The sequence below is a fragment of the Cenococcum geophilum genome, assembly GCF_001692895.1.
Source record: "Cenococcum geophilum 1.58 unplaced genomic scaffold K441scaffold_56, whole genome shotgun sequence".
Lineage (NCBI taxonomy): Eukaryota > Fungi > Ascomycota > Dothideomycetes > Gloniales > Gloniaceae > Cenococcum > Cenococcum geophilum.
In genome coordinates this window covers 960,608-977,028 of record NW_027137614.1, presented here as the reverse complement: position 1 = coordinate 977,028, position 16,421 = coordinate 960,608, and the positions used below count along the sequence as shown (strand labels likewise).

The following is a 16,421-nucleotide window of genomic DNA, read 5'->3' as shown; positions in this document are numbered from 1 at the left end:
TGTTGGTGAGTAGGAAAGAAGGCGATGGCAGAGTGCGGAGTAGCTTGGCCGCCCCATGTGCCGCTTTGAGGCTTGGCATACGTGTACGATACGCCAAAGTTTACAATTCTCCATTCCTGAAAATTCCATTGTAGTGTTCTCGACTTCATCCGCAGGCATTCCTCCAACCAGCAAATACGGTGCAATGGTCCTCAAAATTCGTCTCGCTCGCTTTGGCAAGCGCCACGCGCCATTTTATAATATTGTTGTCTCTCATGCACGGTAAATACTGGAAAATCCCTTTCACCCTCTCCCTTTCACAATTACCCTCAATCTCCATTCCATTTCAATTTCTCCCCCACCCTCCGTTTACTACTATTGATAAGACGTAAGACGTCTTAATTTTGACACAAGCGCTAACATGACCTACTATAGAACGGCCCGTAACAGCAAGCCCCTCGAGGTTCTTGGTACCTATAATTCTCTCCCCCAACCTCCTCGACCAGGCGATACCACAGGGCGACCTTTCAAAGAAATAAAGCTAGACTTAACCCGGACGCGATACTGGATAGGAGTTGGTGCGCACCCAAGCGATACCGCTTGGAGGTTATTGTCGATGGTGAGGCTAAAATGGCTTTCCTGTTATATTTTGGCTTCGTTTGATGTGATATGGCGAGGCAAGCTTGTACAGATGCTGGGCGAACGGAGTTGTTAGCAGAGGAATGCAGTCTAATCTGATGGATACTCTTGCCGCTTCTGTTACTGATGGGATAGATGGACAAGGACATCAATACGAGTGCTAACTTAATTTTCGATGCAGGTCGGAATCTTGGAGCCAAAGTATCGCATTGGACAAATAAAGTCGCAAGTTATGAAAGCAGACTCAGCAATGAGGTCGAAGATACCTGCACCACAGAATAAGTGATTGATGACCCAAAACCTAATGCATGTTTGAATCGGCGTTTTGGGTTCGGTTTTGGGGGTGGGAAAAGTTGTATATATACTAGCTAGGTATCCCATAAGTGGTAGCTATAAATGTATAAATACGTAAGAATGGCCTTGAACTTTGAAATATTGAGAGTGGATGAGAATGGATGTGCGCTTTTTCTGCGGACAGCATTTGCTCGAATTGGGTGAGATTTGTCAAACCTAACTATACATCAACTTGTGCATACAAAAATCCCAGGATAAAGATCTAAAACGCCTCAAATGCGTTGCTGTTTATAACAATTCGTCGCTGTTCATAAAACTATCCTGACATCTCTTAATGTGCTGCTATTAAGAATGTATTGGTCACCAAACAGATTACCATGACAAAGCACCCATAAACCGCTAATGCTAAGCTTAGCTTCCTCAGCAGTTCCTTCTTCCAATGTCTCGTCTTTCTCTCCGTGCTTATACCTTCATCTCCATCACCGGATTCGTATCCATACTCATGCTCATCGTCATCTTCCTTCATAAGGCGCTGATGATACGGCGAATCTGGCGACGAGATTTTGTAGTAAAACAAACCCGGTAGAATGAAACTAATAGTAGTACTCCCTGTGCTACCGACATATGCCAGGACTTTCTCGAGTGAGGAGACCGTCATGGCAACAATGAAGCTTAATACAATAATAAACGTGGTAAGGATGGCAAAGCGGAGATCGCTCATTTCAAGCTTTGTCAAGCTGGACCCCGGCTTGGCAGGATTGAGGAGTGCATTGCGAGATGGTGAAGTCTCGTTGTTCTGACGGGAACGGCGCGCGGGGCGCCATTTTAGACATGCGTCTACAGAGGCTCTGCAGGGGTGCACCTGGAGTGGATAGGAGAACATGACGAGAATGACAATTGCTAGACGGCCGATTGTTGATGCGACGGCCGGGGGATCTATAGAATATCAGCTAAGGGAATTTGAGTGACTGATGCGTAGGACAATGTACACATGTTTACGATATTTCCGCCGACGTCGTCGCCGTATGACAAATAGCCGGTGATAGCGACAAGGATGTAGAGCAAACACGCTGAGCCAATGCTAACGGATATTACGCTGGTAGTCCGGAAGTGGGAGTTGTCAAATATTTCGTTAAGGATCGAGAACATCTAAGGGCTCTCAGCTCCTGTTCGAGCAAGTCACGCAAGTCGTAAACTTACATTTTGATGGCATGTATATGCAAAAACAATGACTGGGAAGGCGGCAAGGGTAGGTATAGGGCCGGCCCATTTGAATATCCGAATAGCTCCACGTTCGTGGATAGTGTCGCCCTTAATAAAGTGGGCTAAAACCAATATAACTAAATATGCAATAGATATTAAAGCAATGATACTTGTGTACTTTAGGGAGTCTAAGCGGCGTAAGAAGGATAGTGGAATGACGATTAACCTGTACGACCTTGATTAGTCTGATCTTCGAAAAATAGTGTCGTGTCTTACATAAACGCTGTGATCCAGAACTGTCGGTCTACAAGAAATCCAATCTCAGCGGCACCTGGGCTAAATCCTTGAACAACTCCTGGCATTAGATCGCCAATTATTATTAGGTAGCCCACACCGACACCGAAGCACTTGATGGCTATGGCAGCATCGAAGATTATCGAGAGGTTAGGGTAGGTGATTTGAGACAGGGCTGCAAAAGAAGCAGTCCCTCGATCAATGTACCGCGCACATCGAGATTGGAGATATAATCCGAAGCCGGCAGTCAGACCCGCCCAGGCGATAACGAATATCCCAAGAAGTATTCCCATTTTCGACAATGCGGATGGCATGGCAAGTAAACCCGCTCCAAGGACTATACGGCTAATATCAGTAAAGTGTCCAAAGGTCCTCCTAAGGGATTATCATACTTGTATTGACGAGGTTTATAACGCTGCTTATCCAGCTTGCCTGACCAACGAATCCAGCATCTTTCTTCCCTCTACGAGACCTTCGATCTGTTAGTTCGGTCTCTCTAGTACCAACACCTTGAACTGACCGTCGACCTCTTAAGGAGCCAGTACTCGCAGTCATGGGGTCAGTATCATCTGGCTCGGTGTTGATGGCAGCGTAGCTTGCCATTCTCTTCACCTAAGAAGCTATACGTGGCAGTAGAGATGTCCGTACCCGCGAGACCATATACGGGGATGCTGAAAGAACGATATGGGGATAGGTAGATGGTGGAAATACCAGGAAGCGAACTCTTCTTCCCACGAGCGAAACGGTGAGGTAACTCGGTATGTGACAGTCGAGGCTCTAGGATAGCGTCCACGGGTTGAAAGTCACTTTGTCGCGGCTAGAACTGGGCAGAGTTCGCCAAGCCACCAAAACCCATTTGATTTTGCTAAGGAGTTCGGTTGCAACTTCTGGAGTATGACTTTGAGGTATAAAGTACATTTGCTGTATTGTATAAACCGTGATTAGGCATATTGCGAATTAATTCAATTATTACACTGAGATTTTGCTTGACTGCTTGTGTTGTTTTTGTTTTGGACAGTGATTTTATTAAAACCCTGGTAATTCCTTTGTATCTCCTCCTCCCAAGATGATACTTTATTGGTTTCAACCAACTGACCTCACCACCGAATACCAACGATTTCCCAAGGTCTAGAAAGTGCACTTAACCAATAGATCCTCGTGCCCTGTGCCTGTTTTAATAAGACACTATTTAAACCTTACCTGTTTCTACGGGTCAACAGCTGCTGGCTGGTGACTGCAGGGTAACAAACAGACAAGAGCTAGGTGGATACATTGAATGACACCTCCCTAAATGTGGCTTTTGAGATTCGTGATTCCTTTGAATAGGCTGAATGGTCTACACGCTCTAGAACTTAATCACTAGACGGAAAATTGAAACTACATGAGAAAACGGAACCTTGATGATATGCGGGAGTGTTAACTGCATCTGGCCGGAGGATACTTGAATGCAGAAAGGACAATTGAATTAGGTGATGTAGGAGCGTAGTCTGTCTAATTAGGAGGAATCTCGGTTGGAAAATTGCAAGGGATATAGCGTTGAGAGTCATTTCATCTTGGTAATTTTTGACGCAAAATAAAATGCTAGTGTGGAATACTGAGATATATTGTTCGTTGTTAGGTGGGGGCTGTCTCCGAGAACTGAAGCTGAATAACACCCCATCCGCTAAATTCTGGGGTCATGTCAGGGCAGTATTTGCTAAATGTCAATGCACGATTTTCATCGAGTCGTTTCCTTGAACCACAAACACGAGTATGCAAAATTTATGAAAGGATGTCCGACCTCGACGATGTTGCATATCAAACTCTTGAGTTACTCGAGTCGCGACTGCGTCGGGTAGCTTTCGTTCTTGATGGCGATTTACAGCAGGATGAGAACAAGCAGAAGCGTTCCTTGTGCGTTCCTGAGAGGATCCAGAAGCTGGAGGACTCTCTTCTGAGTCTCTCATCAAAAACGGCGCTCATATCAGAGGTACAACGGTTAAGTATGTAGCTTCTAGTTTTGAAATATGAACTCTAAACTGATACTATATTGGTAGAATCTCGATATCCTGACTTAATAATTCCATCACCGGCAAAAGATGTGTCTCTAGAGCTGGAACTAGCAGAACAACTAGCAATGATCCTCACCGAAGCACCCTCTTTTCCAACAACAGCGTCACAATTGAATTCCCTCCACGACCTGCCTATTCCGCCCGCGGAGTCTTTTGCGGCGTTAGCAGCCCTCCAGCCGCGCATCGCAGAAGCAGAGCGGCGCCAGCTCACCCAAGCCATAGAGATATCCGATCTAAGGAAGAGAAGTGGAGCTCTCGTCCTCCGTTGGCACGAGATCTTTATCCTGGGACAAGGAAGATGCTGGGCTGAATGGGACACGCGGGTCAGGAAGGCTGAGCAGTTAGTTAGAAGGAAGGAAGTCAGGATTTCCAAGGAGAATGAGGCTTAGTCCAGCACGGCCACGATTACGCGTGGATTATGAGGCCTTCAACGATCGTCTTCGTCATTACATCACATCAATATTATTGTTTGCGATATACGCAAGGCTCTGATGCAGCGGCTGCTAGTATGCGCTACCCATAAGAATGGAAGTTCGAATGAAGATGGTTTGACGACTACAGAACCTGGGGCAGTATCTGTCTAGCCTTGATAATGGCGAATAAGTAATGAGCTTGGGCGACTGGTGACGAGGCGGATGAGACGCTCTTCTAGAACATCTAGCTAGCCCGCCCTACTTCGCAAGCAGAAGATTTCTTCTCTTCGCGTTTTGGGTTCTGAATCTGATGAGTGCGTCAGCTTTTGTTCCCCCTTCCGGGCACTTCGGCATCAGGCATTCCGATAATAAATCCAATATGTGAGCGACCCGCTCACTCAAATACCGATATGATGGAGTTGTGCTTGTGGAATATCGGATTTCTCTTCTCCGATTCCAGCATTGTGTTGGATCAAGGTTTCATCAGCGTCTCAAATACTCCATTGGGCCCGATCTACACGGGATCGCATTGACCATGTGCTTTGATGAGCACTCTAAGTAATTTCAGCACTAGTGTTGTCGATTAGCAGTGGGCAAAGAATCCATGGGGAAGGAAGCGGAGAGTAGATGGGCATGGCGATAGAGAGAGAGGTACAGGTGTTGCTCTAACAACGTGGCACTTTGGGTGGCTCCTTTGAGCAGCAAAGTCAACTCCATTCGCCCACAGCGGCAGTGCACTCGTGATTTCGTCGAGTCGGGGGTCTTGACCAGCTTTTTGTGCTGGCACTCTCTCTTCCCCCGCAATGGATTCGTGACAAGGGACTCTCTCAGCGCCACTGGCTGCCATTTAAATTTGCTGGCTCTTAACTGTCAGCCAATTCCCTGGGTGCGCTTTTAAAGCCATCAGGCCAGCCAATCAACCAGGTCGACCCTGCACATTGCCGACGCTTGGGCGGGTTGGGGTGAAACAGCCAGAGAAGCGCGAGGGACCTGGCAACTCCTCCGATCTCGACCTCTCAACTCTCCGCCCTGAGCAGCAGTCGACACATAGCGCCAGCGAGCTCCATCGTCGTGCGCGCGCTTTCTCTCAGTCTTTGGTGTTTTTGGGCTCGTTCGTTGCTGGCCTTCTTTACCGTCGTCGCTGTTTGGCGTCGCCTGCTTTAGCCCTTTCGTCGAAAATCTCTCCTCACCTTTCGCCTCTAACTCCTCGTCTTCGGCCAGGCGCTGCGGCAACCTTCATAACCTCTATTCGCTCCTAGCTCGACCTTATCGCACGTCGTTCGCAAGACCCGAACAGTGTGCTTTAAGCCGTCGTCGCGCCCTTTTGCAACATCTCCTTCGCTCTTCACCCGACATCGCAAGCTGAACTTCATGCCATCCTACGGCTCCATTCCCTCCCCATCGCTTCGCAAAATGGAAAACGGACATAGTTACGGGAATAGATCAACATTCTCCTTTGGTCGGATTGTGGGAGACCCTTTTGCGTTAGCAACAATCTCGATTGGTATTGTAAGTGACTGACGGTCTTGGTCTCGTATGTACGACAAGACTAATATTCGACCTGTTTTAACAGCTCGCCTGGATTATTGCCTTCGTTAGCTCGATCATCTCTGCCATTCATGGAGGCTTCCCTAATTTCGCGTGGTGGGCTCTGGTCTTCATGTTCTTCTGCATAGTGGGTGTCACAGTCACGGTAGCCTCGGACTCTGAACATACATATCATGTCGCGGTGAGTCCACTACCAAAATTTTGGATGCATATAGAAGTCGATTTTTGCTAATGCTCATACAGATTGTTGGTTTCCTTGCTGCTGGCTTAGTCTTTACTACCTCTTCCGTCAATTCCTTGGTGTACTCTCCCACAGCTGCTTTCGAAGCAGCAGCAGCAGGTTTCATTTTGTTATCCATGGTTGCGGTAAGCACAAACTATACAATTCACGGTGTGCAAATACTAATATATTACGTCCAGATCGTTTGGGTATTCTACTACGGCTCCCAGCCGCAAGCTAGCCACCGAACCTTCGTCGATTCATATGCGCTCCACAAAGATCGACACTCCTCACGCAACTCAAGGCAGATGTCAAACAACTATGGTGCAAGACCCGACACTTCCGTCACTGCAAATCCCGCGCCACAAATGTACACTTCCGCTCAACTCAACGGATTCGAAACATCTTCCCCTGTTTCAGGCTACCCGGGTGGGCCTGTTGGTGTGGATCAGCGAAACTCTTCACAGCCACGCTTTGGCGCAACAGCTCTTAATAATACGTCACAAGTGCACACTCCCACAGATGGTCCAAACGAAGGCGAGGCCGGCACGTCTGTGGAATATCCGTACCGCGCAAAGGCAATTTACAGCTACGAAGCAAACCCTGACGACGTGAATGAGATTAGCTTCCAGAAACATGATATTTTGGAGGTTTCAGATGTCAGCGGGAGGTGGTGGCAGGCTAAGAAACCAAACGGCGAGACTGGCATTGCGCCTAGCAACTATCTCATCCTGCTATAGGTTGAGGGAGGCTGGGTCTCCACGACCGTTCTTTCACGACTCTTGCGATGACTACGTTTCCTTGTCGTCAGGATTTCATTTCTCGTCTTCTTCCAGTATCCTCACTGGCTGTAACAACTGCTATGGATGTCCACTTCTTGAGATGCGCGCGGGTTTCTCAATTCAAAAGCGGAGGAGTTGAAGAGGAGGGTATGTCTAGAGGCATTGGTGCCCTGAGATTCTAGATATCTCATCGATATGACTCGATATAACTCGATCACTCATCTTCGGCTGCGCTTCTCTGCCCGATACCCGGATTTTTGGCTTGTTGTAATAATTTCTAACACATTCACCTTTATCAGCGGCGCAAACCTTTACACCCTAGCTCCTTGCGGCCGAGAAATGAGCACTTCAAGTTCCGTTTTGGTTCTTCCGTCCCCTTAAAGAGAACCCGAAAGCTTCTTATTCCCTGTTTCATGTACCGGTATATCCAATGGGTTTCCTTTGTTACTGTTTTCATCTACCTGGCGTTTTTCGTGTTGCTCTGTGTCATCTCTGCTTTTGCGAAAGATTTTATAGTGTGATGGGTGGGCGACCCTCGTCTATTCATTCTCTATCCTGAAACGCCCATTACAATTACTCCTGATTTGTCGATGCGGTAAGATAGAATGTCTGTGAAAAGATTGCTATTGGGTTTTGGAGGTATGTAGCAAAGATTTCCAGAATGAAAACCTTTAATGAATACGCGTGCCCCCTTCTGAGATTAATCTGTTATTGTTCTAAATCTATATATGTTGTGGCAATGACCAAGCAGATTACGCCTCGCACTTCTGCCAACAGGGACCGCTTCATGTGCAATGAGAAGTCAGACAAGTCGCATATTCATCCAGTCAAAGCTACTCAGTTAAACAGTTAAATTTGCGATTTCCTCCATACTTCTGATCGAACAGAATCAACGAAAAGCTGCTAACAAGAAGCTATTTGCTCGGAATGGATAAGCCAGTTGTCCAGATCCTGTGACCAAAGTCTCTATCATTCACTGGAACGGGCATGGAGGACGGAAAGGCATAGGATACAGCGTTGCATCCGCAATCGGAAATAGTAAGACCTGTTCATATGCCTATCCCAACAAAAAAAAAGGCCTTCCCTATCTTCTAAGTAGACCCTATCTGTATTAGTTGTGTGAAGTGTCGACTCTTCCAATCAAGCTGAAGCATAACCTCCAGGCGCCAGCATTTAGTAGATGCAACAGAAGTAAGGGAAGCCGATGCAATTATTTAAGAGGGGAACATACTGTACAGGAATTGTGCCTTGTAATAAAGTCTCTAGCATCGTAGTAAGAAAGGAATAGTAATATCATATAACCTCTAAAGTACGTCAAGGACTGCAGATAGATCATCAATTGGAGCCTTAATTATCGGCTGCCATTGTGAAAAACGCGAGATTCCGCTGGTTGCAGTCACTTAAAACACATGATAGAGGCGTGTGGGTTGGTCAGATATACTCATAAAATGCTGAAGAATTCTGTGGTTATAAATCTAATATCGCTGGAGAACGAGGTCGTTCGATGGCATTCTACGAAGTGGGTTGGGGATGTTGAGTACAGCCTTACAGTAGAGCATTTATGCATAACTACGCCAACTCCTATTTTCAAAGTCGTGCGACACCGGCTTTACTAGAGGTACATTGCTCATACCACTATGATAATTGCAGACCCAACCATAATTTACAGTTTCTCAGTTAATAATTTAGTGGGTTGTTTCTAAACACAGATTTCTTTGGGGATTATTCTTCGGACCCTCTCCGGGCACAACCATCCCACACAACCATGATTACTTAGCACTTAGTAAGCACGCACGGGCCACTATCGCCAACTTGAATTCCGATTTGAATAACAAAGCACTATTTACACGTGTAATACTCCAATATTCGGCCGTCTATTTCAACAGTGTCCTTTCCCTTTTTATTACCACGCGTGCGCTTGGCCTTGGGGGACCTAATAGCAAGTGCGCTAGCTTTATAAGCCTCATACGCGTCTGCAGAAGCTCCCTGTCGCCATTGCTTTAATTTTAACGGAATGCCAACCTCTTTTTGCTTAGGATTAACAACCTCTTTTAGCTTAGGACCACTAGGATCCTCGTCAGTATTACTTAAGATTAATGTAAAATTACCACAAGCTAATTAAGTATAGGTCCTTCGAGCTCTAGTGCGCGCCGCTCTGCCGGATTGATAGAGTAGGAGAGATGGCGGCTCTTAATAATTGTCAGGTGCCGAATAGTTCGCAATAGGCTCCTTCTTACTAATATTTTGGTAAGGGTCGTCCAATATAGTACCGTAGAGTACTTCCGCGTTATTAAGCCACGAGTCGTCGTCCTCCGCTTCCAAAATAACCACCTCGTCCTCCAACCCCCCTAAAACTTCGTCATATAGCACCGACGGTTCGTCAAACGGTTGCTGCTTATCCTCCTCAATATCCATATCTACTTCGTCGGCTGGCTCTTTGTTTTGGATTAGAAATTAGCTAAGATCTACGCCGCCGCTTAGTACCTGCTCCTTCTGCTTCCGGGCCTCCTCCTGCCTTTCCTTTTAGAGCTCTTGCACAGCGACGTCGGCAGCACGTTCAGCAATCTCAGCGCTTATCTTACCCCGCTAGTTGGCCTTACCGTGCTTCTTTTTAGGTGGTGGCTGCCAGCGAGCCTTTGGAGGAACCTTAAATGGAGCACCTTTAGGTAGTGATTAAAGCTCTGCCTGTCTAGTTAAAATAGCCATTTAAGCCACCTTAAAGTCTTCAAATTTATTAGCAAGCTCGCTTATTTCTTTAGCAGGAAGGTCCTTAATAATATTAAGGAGACGAAGAACCGATAGCCGGATCCTAGTAAGAGCCTCCGGGTGCCCTGGCAGTAGGTCGCCCTGGAATGCCATATCCTTAGTATATTGCGGCTGCCAATCTGGAGCAGCAATTAGCTTTGTTGTAATACACCAGCGAGGGTAGATTAAAGCCGACGATATAGGAAGCCTCTGTATTAAGAACCGAATAAGCATATGGCGACAGGGGAGGCCATATCGGTAGGGGTCCTCGCAGTTGCAGTCGTCCTGCTTCTACTCCCAATTGGCCCACTCTTGCTTTTCCTTATTCGTCGAAGCTCTCGCGCCACGCATAGAGTTAAAGATTCGCTTAAGCGTGTAGTGTGTCACTATACCGTTAATCTTCGTGAAGTGGTGCTGAAAGAGATTTAGGGTAATTATTCGGGGGAGGGATATTTTAGACGTGTATTTGGATTTAATTAACTCTTTATATAATATTGAAATCCACCTCTTTAGCTTAATTATAGCATCCTTAAGGCTTAATTAATAATTAGTAAAGCATTTCAATCCTCCGTTAATACCCTCGCCTCGTTGGCTTGCCGCTGCACCTAAATTTAGAAGGTATCTAGTGAGGAGGTAAGTGGTTGAGGAAAAGTTGACGTTAAAATAAGGTTTTTAAGCCGGGGAACGGAATGTAGCCACGAGACATTTGGATGAGCTTTACTATAGGCTAGCCCATAGTAAAGCTCATCCAAATATATTATGGCGACATTCTGTTCCCCAGCTTAAAAGTTAACCTAATATAGAAAGCTTACCTAATATAACAGGTAATCATCTGGCTCTCCTTTTCAACGTATATAGTCTGAAACCACACCTTATCGTACGGGTGTAGCTTATCTAGGACTGCCTTTTAATTGGCTTTAAGCTCTGCTACCGTTTTAGATTTTAGGTAGGGCTAAAATAGCTCCTTTACTACCTTCCTCTCTTCCGCCGAGTAACTATGCGGCCTCTTAACCTTTGTCTGGATCCCCTTATTAATCCGCTTCTTTATTGCCTTCGCGGCGTGCCACTGGTAGTACTAGAGAATAACTGCGATTAACTGCCCTACCAATAAGGCGGCTGCAAGGCCCTTACCAAAATCAGCAATAATAACTTTAGGTGGCCGTTTCCAAAGTTTCTGCTGAGCAGACTCTAGTAAAAAGGTCTAATTTAGCTAAGACTCGCTCTTAATAAATGACTGCATTGCTAGAAAAGAGGACCCCATATTAGTAACGCTAGTAATAATAGCCAATAAGAGCTTGGATCGATTGGTATTAAATATAGCGTCCATCTAGCAGCCAAAGTCGGTAATAAACCTTTGTGCTAAATCTACCTAGATAGGAAGCTAGAATATAAGCTGCTGGAGACTCTGGGTAATTAGACGACCTGATTCTGGATTAATTGTGTAGGTATATCGAGACCGGTACTTAAATCTATGCTAGTGGAGAAGTAGCTCAAGGGCGCTGAGCGCTCGCGGCTGGCCCTTAGCCCCACTAGGAAGGCCGCTTAACGATCGCGTTAAGTTATAGTATTTCTTCTTGCTTATATGTAACTCCCGGGAAGAAAGCTAACGCTGTGTAGTAAGATAGGTCTCTCGAGTTGCCCTAAGGCGGTAGGCTTCCGCAGCTGCCTCTTTAGCCTCTGGTAGTTGATCCTGGTGGCCAATATAAGCAAGGGGATTCGCGATAAAGTCGTGTTCTGGAGCCTCTGGAGTATTTAGATTAGAGTGCTTGGCGCGCGTAATAGTCGCCACCTATCCTTTAATATCACCTGTATGGCCAGGAAGCTTCTTCTAGGCCACACGAATACACCAGCCGCAGTTCTTTTGGTGTACCTTAGTAGCCTCTTACTGCCGGTTGCTATTATTACCGCGGAAGTTGTCTAACTTGCGGTAGTTCCGGGTATGCTTACTATGGTGTTTACAGCTAAAGATACGGTGCGGCCATAGAGCAGTTTTATTGCCTAAGGACAGCGTAATAATAAAGAAGCCTTTGCTGAAGGCGTAGTCCTGGTATCGATTAAACGCGGCGTCAGGATTCTTAAAGGTCTCACCATCGTACGGCTTTAGAAGGTGGTGAGCGGGCATAGAGTTAACCACTTTTTTTACTACTGGAGCTAGGTCTGGATGCAAACGGTAGTTCGGCTGCCACTCTGGGCGTTGGATCTTAACTTCTGGTGATGGCGATTGAAGCCATTGCGGAGGATTATTTGTATCGTATACTAAAGAAGCAGAAGCAGCATAATATTCATAACCGCTAGGGGGTGGAGTTCTAGGAGGGGGTAGAGGAGAGAACGGCTCCTGCGTAGAGGCCTGTGCTGAGCTCTCTACACCCGTATACTATGGCCGGTGAAGCCAAGATGGAGTTAACGGAGCCTGAGGAACCTTACGCTAAGCGGCTGGAGTAACCTAGCGAAGGGGGGGTGGAGTATTAAGGACTTTAATGGGGTTGCTCTGGCGATTACCAGATTTTCGTACTGGAGCAGTAGAGGCAGTAGAGGTAGTAGAGGCAGTATAGGTAGTAGGGTAACGCTGTAGGAGCTTATTAAGGTCGGGAAGAGTTGAATTGATATTAAACGAAGAGCTATCGGCCATGCTGTATAATAGGAAGTTGATATAGGCTTTGCAAGGTGTAGATTTGGAGCGACTTTGTAGTAGAAAACTTCCAAAAACTTGCTACCAAGCCGTCCGACTTTGGTGTTATATCTTAGACCTAGCACTAATATTTACTTTATAAGCTGTTTAGGACTTTTAGTCTACACAATAAGCTATTAATTCCGCGCCCTAAACTAGTCTATTTACTACGTAGTTGCATAGATATTCTATAATGTAAGTTGCGGTGAGGACATGCTTTTTTGAAGTTCTTCCGCACCCCCGATAGTGGCCCGTGCGTGCTTACTAAGTGCTAAGTAATCATGGTTGTGTGGGATGGTTGTGCCCGGAGAGGGTCCGATTATTCTTCCGTTCTCTTCCGCTACTAAGCAGTCTCTACGTAGCCGAAATAAGTGTCGGTTTGGGGCACGTGCGCACCCACCAAAATCATAGTTCACGATCACAATACCATAATACAGCCAAATCAATTCAATATCGAGTCATCTGCCCGTCAGCCCTAATGCACTCATGTAGGCGCTTCGTGTACCAGCTGTANATCTCTGCAATCTTCTCCTGATCNACTTGGTTCTCCTAAACATCTATAAAACGCTCTAATGCTGTGTCCTCTTCNACGCGCTTTGAATGGAATTTCTTCTTAATAGGATGGGCTAAGGACTCTATAATTNATAGATCTAGTNATAGACCAGGCAATGTTAGAAGCTTTAAGTCCCATTCCTTTACCCAGGCTAAAGACTCCCTTNATTTATGCGCTNAATCTNNATCCTNGCATAAAGTAATTCCCTTAATATTAAACTTTAAAAGAAGCTATGGTAACACCTGCTTGGTATAGGCTTTTAAATTTATCTTACCTACCTAGTTATCCACCTTATATAAGAANAACTTTTTTTAGGTCCTNCTAATAACAATAAAGANATTAAACAGTTTAAGATGCTTCTTCTCTTAGGCCTTCTCCTTTTNATCCTTTTTAGTAACCCCCTTCTTNCTATAAATATTCTGTGGTAAATAGCGGTAAAGATTACTACTTCTTCTCTTAATTCTATGGGTTTCTTCTANACCTAAACTAAAGTNATATTTATTATAAAAAGCAATATTATTCNAGTCTTTNGGATAGGGTCTTTTTTCTAGCTATAAATAGTACCAATTCTTTCTTCTATCTGCCTGCTCCTAGTTAAGCCACTTCTTTTCTTCTATCTTTGCATTAATATATCCTTTATCCTTTTTTATGGCTCTTTAAATTAGCTTATTTCCAAGAGGTTAGCAACCTGTTCTTTAAGTTAGAACCATTAGAAGATCTTTATAATTTAGGGCCTTTTAAATAATAGTCTGCTATAGGGCTGATTTTAAGTCTTAATTGAGATTAGGGTCGTCTAAATACACGGCAATAGCGTGGGTATCTTCCTTTGTAAGAGCTCGATTTCTCCCTCTTATTTCTAGCCTAAAATTATATATAGTTCTGCATTGCTTTAAGGCCACAATACGTTACTAAGAGTGCTCTATAATTCTAGTAGCCTGCTATATAATAGCCGGAGGAATAGCCTTACCTAGTAATTAGCCAAAGATTTTGGCGTAGAGAACTCCTGTGCGTGGAGGAGTCTTTAGATGCTTATTTTCCCCAGCATTATAGTATAATTCTAGGGGTGGGGTAAAGTGTTTTGCCCGTATTTTTTAGGATGTAGGCTCCTTGGTAACTTGGGTTATAATTAGTAATTGCAGCGAACGAATTTGGGTGCGAAATGGTGGTGTTGTAAGGTTTGTTATGATTGTGAGGCATGCTCAGGGTGGGGCGCGCACGTGCCCCAAACCGACACTTATTTCGGCTACTAAGCAGTGTGATGTAATCGCTTTCCCCTCTAGGCGTCCGAAGTCTCCTTCCAGCCATAGGTTCCGATCCTCAACTCCCAAAGCCGAGGAAGCGTTCAAAACAGCTCAGGGAAATGACTTTAAGAGTACAGTCCCGCCATCCTTATTCTCCTGTTACTCTAACACAAACCCCAGACTCTTTCAGCAAAGAATGCTGCTGCGCTAGACAAGGAGCTTATGAGCACCGGGGCCTTTTCCATCGATCAGTTAATGGAGTTGGCAGGATTATCAGTTTCACAGGCTGGTATGAGAAAGACATCATCCATAGCTATTTTTGGTTCATGGTGAACTTATTCGAGAGCTAATTTCACGTATAAGTCTTTAAGCTACAGCCGCTTAACAAAGGGAGGCGGATCCTAGTAGCCTGCGGACCTGGCAATAATGGTGATACCTGTGGATAATATGTCATATCTGTGCAGCCCGGCTTATAGATGGCAGGTGGTGATGGTCTTGTAGCAGCAAGGCATCTCTGGCACTATGGATACCAGCCAATGATGTATTATCCCAAGCAGAGCAAAAATGAGCTCTACCAGGTGACAAATCCTGGCACCTTCTACAACGACTTATAGCTCACCCATGCCTAGCGCCTTACCAAACAGTTAAAAGACCTCGGTATTCCTTTCACTGAGGACTTTGAAACAGCCTTGAAGCATGCTGACCATGTCGTCGACGCTATATTTGGTACTATTGACTCCTCAGCTCCATTCTTCCCTTTCTGACAGTGGACTAAACCTGCCAACCAGGCTTCTCCTTCTCCGGTGAAGTCCGTGAACCTTTTCCCAAAGTCATCGAAGCCCTGCGAGACACTACAGTTCCCATTCTTGCAGTTGATGCGCCATCTTCCTGGAATATCGAGAACGGACCACCGCCTTCGGGTCCTGGGAAAGATTTCCAGCCAGAAGCTCTTATATCATTGACTGCTCCAAAGCCCTTGGTCGAATGGTTCAGGGGGAGACATTTTATCGGAGGCCGGTAGGTTTACGTTTCCCCTGCGAATAGGGCGGAATGCCACGAGTACGCCACGGAACGTTGACTTAGTAGTATAGTTTCTTAAGTCCCGAGATGGCGGAGAAGTATGGACTGGATCTTCCGCCGTACGAAGGAATGGATCAGATTGTTGAGGTGGGGTTTGAGGGGCAGAAGTTGTAAATTGGTTGACAGAGCTTATCCGGAGAGCCTAATAATATGGTAGTAATGAGGGGGGATGAATTTAACGGCACTTGGAGGCCATGGTACTGGGCGTATGAGTGTTACACAGTAATAATTAGATAATTCTTATCTACTGCCGTTCTATCGCTCTTTGTGAGGGGACTTTATAGACAGGGGGCTATAAGGGCACGATTGTGGAACAGGATAGATTGGTGAGAGAGACGAATCCTTGAGGAGGTAAGGCCTCCGGGATCGTGGAGACTATATACTACGGGCACGTGCCTCCGGCACGTAACCGGCGACCATCCGAGGGGCGTCCAGGGGTTGTCCTGAGGGCAACCCGAGGTGTCCGCAATAATATCCCTTATATTGCCCCCCCCCTTCTTACGGTTAGCCCCTAATCGCTATTACCTTACGGTAGGGAGATTATAAGGGCTTATTTTAGAAGGGGTTTAGAGAGATATTAAAGAGACGTTGGTATACCGCTATATATTATCTATCTATTTAACCCCTACTTTAAACTCCTATAAAACCTTAATAAGGAAAAAATATTACTAGAGAAAAGATATAAGGATTACTAGGAGACCTATTAAAAGC

At 45.6% G+C, this 16,421-nt stretch overlaps 7 protein-coding genes across 7 annotated transcripts; 4 read left to right on the top strand and 3 right to left on the bottom strand.

Moving 5' to 3' along the window:
* Positions 1 to 118: 118 nt before the first annotated feature.
* Positions 119 to 1,313, top strand: K441DRAFT_619578 (ribosomal protein S16). The gene is made up of 3 exons (XM_067645879.1): positions 119 to 261; positions 415 to 598; positions 800 to 1,313. Exons 1-3 carry the CDS (start codon positions 185 to 187, stop codon positions 902 to 904), a joined length of 366 nt encoding a protein of 121 aa, XP_067499003.1. The 5' UTR covers positions 119 to 184; the 3' UTR covers positions 905 to 1,313.
* K441DRAFT_667624 (vacuolar amino acid transporter-like protein 6) lies at positions 1,064 to 3,211 on the bottom strand. Its single transcript, XM_067649873.1, has 6 exons — positions 2,930 to 3,211; positions 2,802 to 2,881; positions 2,392 to 2,746; positions 2,113 to 2,341; positions 1,902 to 2,061; positions 1,064 to 1,848 (listed from the first exon to the last, which is right to left on the bottom strand). The coding sequence occupies exons 1-6, from the start codon at positions 3,010 to 3,012 to the stop codon at positions 1,244 to 1,246; spliced, it is 1,512 nt and encodes a 503-aa protein (XP_067499002.1). The 5' UTR covers positions 3,013 to 3,211; the 3' UTR covers positions 1,064 to 1,243.
* Positions 3,212 to 4,180: 969 nt separating this feature from the next.
* Positions 4,181 to 4,849, top strand: K441DRAFT_583708 (uncharacterized protein; the record flags this gene model as incomplete). The annotated part of the gene is made up of 2 exons (XM_067644508.1): positions 4,181 to 4,391; positions 4,446 to 4,849. 2 exons carry the CDS (start codon positions 4,181 to 4,183, stop codon positions 4,847 to 4,849), a joined length of 615 nt encoding a protein of 204 aa, XP_067499001.1.
* Positions 4,850 to 6,244: 1,395 nt separating this feature from the next.
* Positions 6,245 to 7,381, top strand: K441DRAFT_681103 (high osmolarity signaling protein SHO1; the record flags this gene model as incomplete). Its single annotated transcript, XM_067651431.1, has 4 exons — positions 6,245 to 6,382; positions 6,447 to 6,602; positions 6,665 to 6,787; positions 6,842 to 7,381. 4 exons carry the CDS (start codon positions 6,245 to 6,247, stop codon positions 7,379 to 7,381), a joined length of 957 nt encoding a protein of 318 aa, XP_067499000.1.
* Positions 7,382 to 9,280: 1,899 nt separating this feature from the next.
* K441DRAFT_667619 (uncharacterized protein) lies at positions 9,281 to 10,702 on the bottom strand. The gene is made up of 6 exons (XM_067649872.1): positions 10,139 to 10,702; positions 9,893 to 9,943; positions 9,704 to 9,856; positions 9,538 to 9,612; positions 9,489 to 9,499; positions 9,281 to 9,464 (listed from the first exon to the last, which is right to left on the bottom strand). The coding sequence occupies exons 1-4, from the start codon at positions 10,280 to 10,282 to the stop codon at positions 9,538 to 9,540; spliced, it is 423 nt and encodes a 140-aa protein (XP_067498999.1). The 5' UTR covers positions 10,283 to 10,702; the 3' UTR covers positions 9,281 to 9,464; positions 9,489 to 9,499.
* A 2,617-nt stretch (positions 10,703 to 13,319) lies between these two features.
* K441DRAFT_667616 (uncharacterized protein) lies at positions 13,320 to 14,533 on the bottom strand. The gene is made up of 5 exons (XM_067649871.1): positions 14,357 to 14,533; positions 14,097 to 14,284; positions 13,788 to 13,940; positions 13,664 to 13,667; positions 13,320 to 13,570 (listed from the first exon to the last, which is right to left on the bottom strand). Exons 2-5 carry the CDS (start codon positions 14,097 to 14,099, stop codon positions 13,386 to 13,388), a joined length of 345 nt encoding a protein of 114 aa, XP_067498998.1. The 5' UTR covers positions 14,100 to 14,284; positions 14,357 to 14,533; the 3' UTR covers positions 13,320 to 13,385.
* A 145-nt stretch (positions 14,534 to 14,678) lies between these two features.
* Positions 14,679 to 16,126, top strand: K441DRAFT_667615 (meiotically up-regulated gene 182 protein). Its single transcript, XM_067649870.1, has 7 exons — positions 14,679 to 14,761; positions 14,811 to 14,919; positions 14,994 to 15,059; positions 15,114 to 15,208; positions 15,260 to 15,356; positions 15,419 to 15,647; positions 15,722 to 16,126. The coding sequence occupies exons 1-7, from the start codon at positions 14,750 to 14,752 to the stop codon at positions 15,822 to 15,824; spliced, it is 711 nt and encodes a 236-aa protein (XP_067498997.1). The 5' UTR covers positions 14,679 to 14,749; the 3' UTR covers positions 15,825 to 16,126.
* The last annotated feature ends 295 nt before the right edge of the window (positions 16,127 to 16,421 follow it).

What these genes read in the sequence shown, in the direction of transcription:
- K441DRAFT_667624 (XM_067649873.1), bottom strand. Translation starts at nt 3,012, where the DNA reads ATGGCAAGCTACGCTGCCATCAACACCGAGCCAGATGATACTGACCCC. An exon ending in TATAAACCTCGTCAATACAA is followed by an intron (nt 2,747 to 2,801) that starts GTATGATAATCC and finishes TTAGCCGTATAG; the next exon opens with TCCTTGGAGCGGGTTTACTT. An exon ending in TTCTGGATCACAGCGTTTAT is followed by an intron (nt 2,342 to 2,391) that starts GTAAGACACGAC and finishes AAGGTCGTACAG; the next exon opens with GTTAATCGTCATTCCACTAT.
- K441DRAFT_667615 (XM_067649870.1), top strand. An exon ending in GCAAAAATGAGCTCTACCAG is followed by an intron (nt 15,209 to 15,259) that starts GTGACAAATCCT and finishes ACCCATGCCTAG; the next exon opens with CGCCTTACCAAACAGTTAAA. An exon ending in AGACATTTTATCGGAGGCCG is followed by an intron (nt 15,648 to 15,721) that starts GTAGGTTTACGT and finishes TTAGTAGTATAG; the next exon opens with TTTCTTAAGTCCCGAGATGG.
- K441DRAFT_667619 (XM_067649872.1), bottom strand. Translation starts at nt 10,282, where the DNA reads ATGGCATTCCAGGGCGACCTACTGCCAGGGCACCCGGAGGCTCTTACT. An exon ending in ATAAATTTGAAGACTTTAAG is followed by an intron (nt 9,944 to 10,138) that starts GTGGCTTAAATG and finishes GAGCTCTAAAAG; the next exon opens with GAAAGGCAGGAGGAGGCCCG. An exon ending in AGCAGGTACTAAGCGGCGGC is followed by an intron (nt 9,857 to 9,892) that starts GTAGATCTTAGC and finishes CAAAACAAAGAG; the next exon opens with CCAGCCGACGAAGTAGATAT.
- K441DRAFT_619578 (XM_067645879.1), top strand. Translation starts at nt 185, where the DNA reads ATGGTCCTCAAAATTCGTCTCGCTCGCTTTGGCAAGCGCCACGCGCCA. An exon ending in ATTGTTGTCTCTCATGCACG is followed by an intron (nt 262 to 414) that starts GTAAATACTGGA and finishes GACCTACTATAG; the next exon opens with AACGGCCCGTAACAGCAAGC. An exon ending in CTTGGAGGTTATTGTCGATG is followed by an intron (nt 599 to 799) that starts GTGAGGCTAAAA and finishes TTTTCGATGCAG; the next exon opens with GTCGGAATCTTGGAGCCAAA.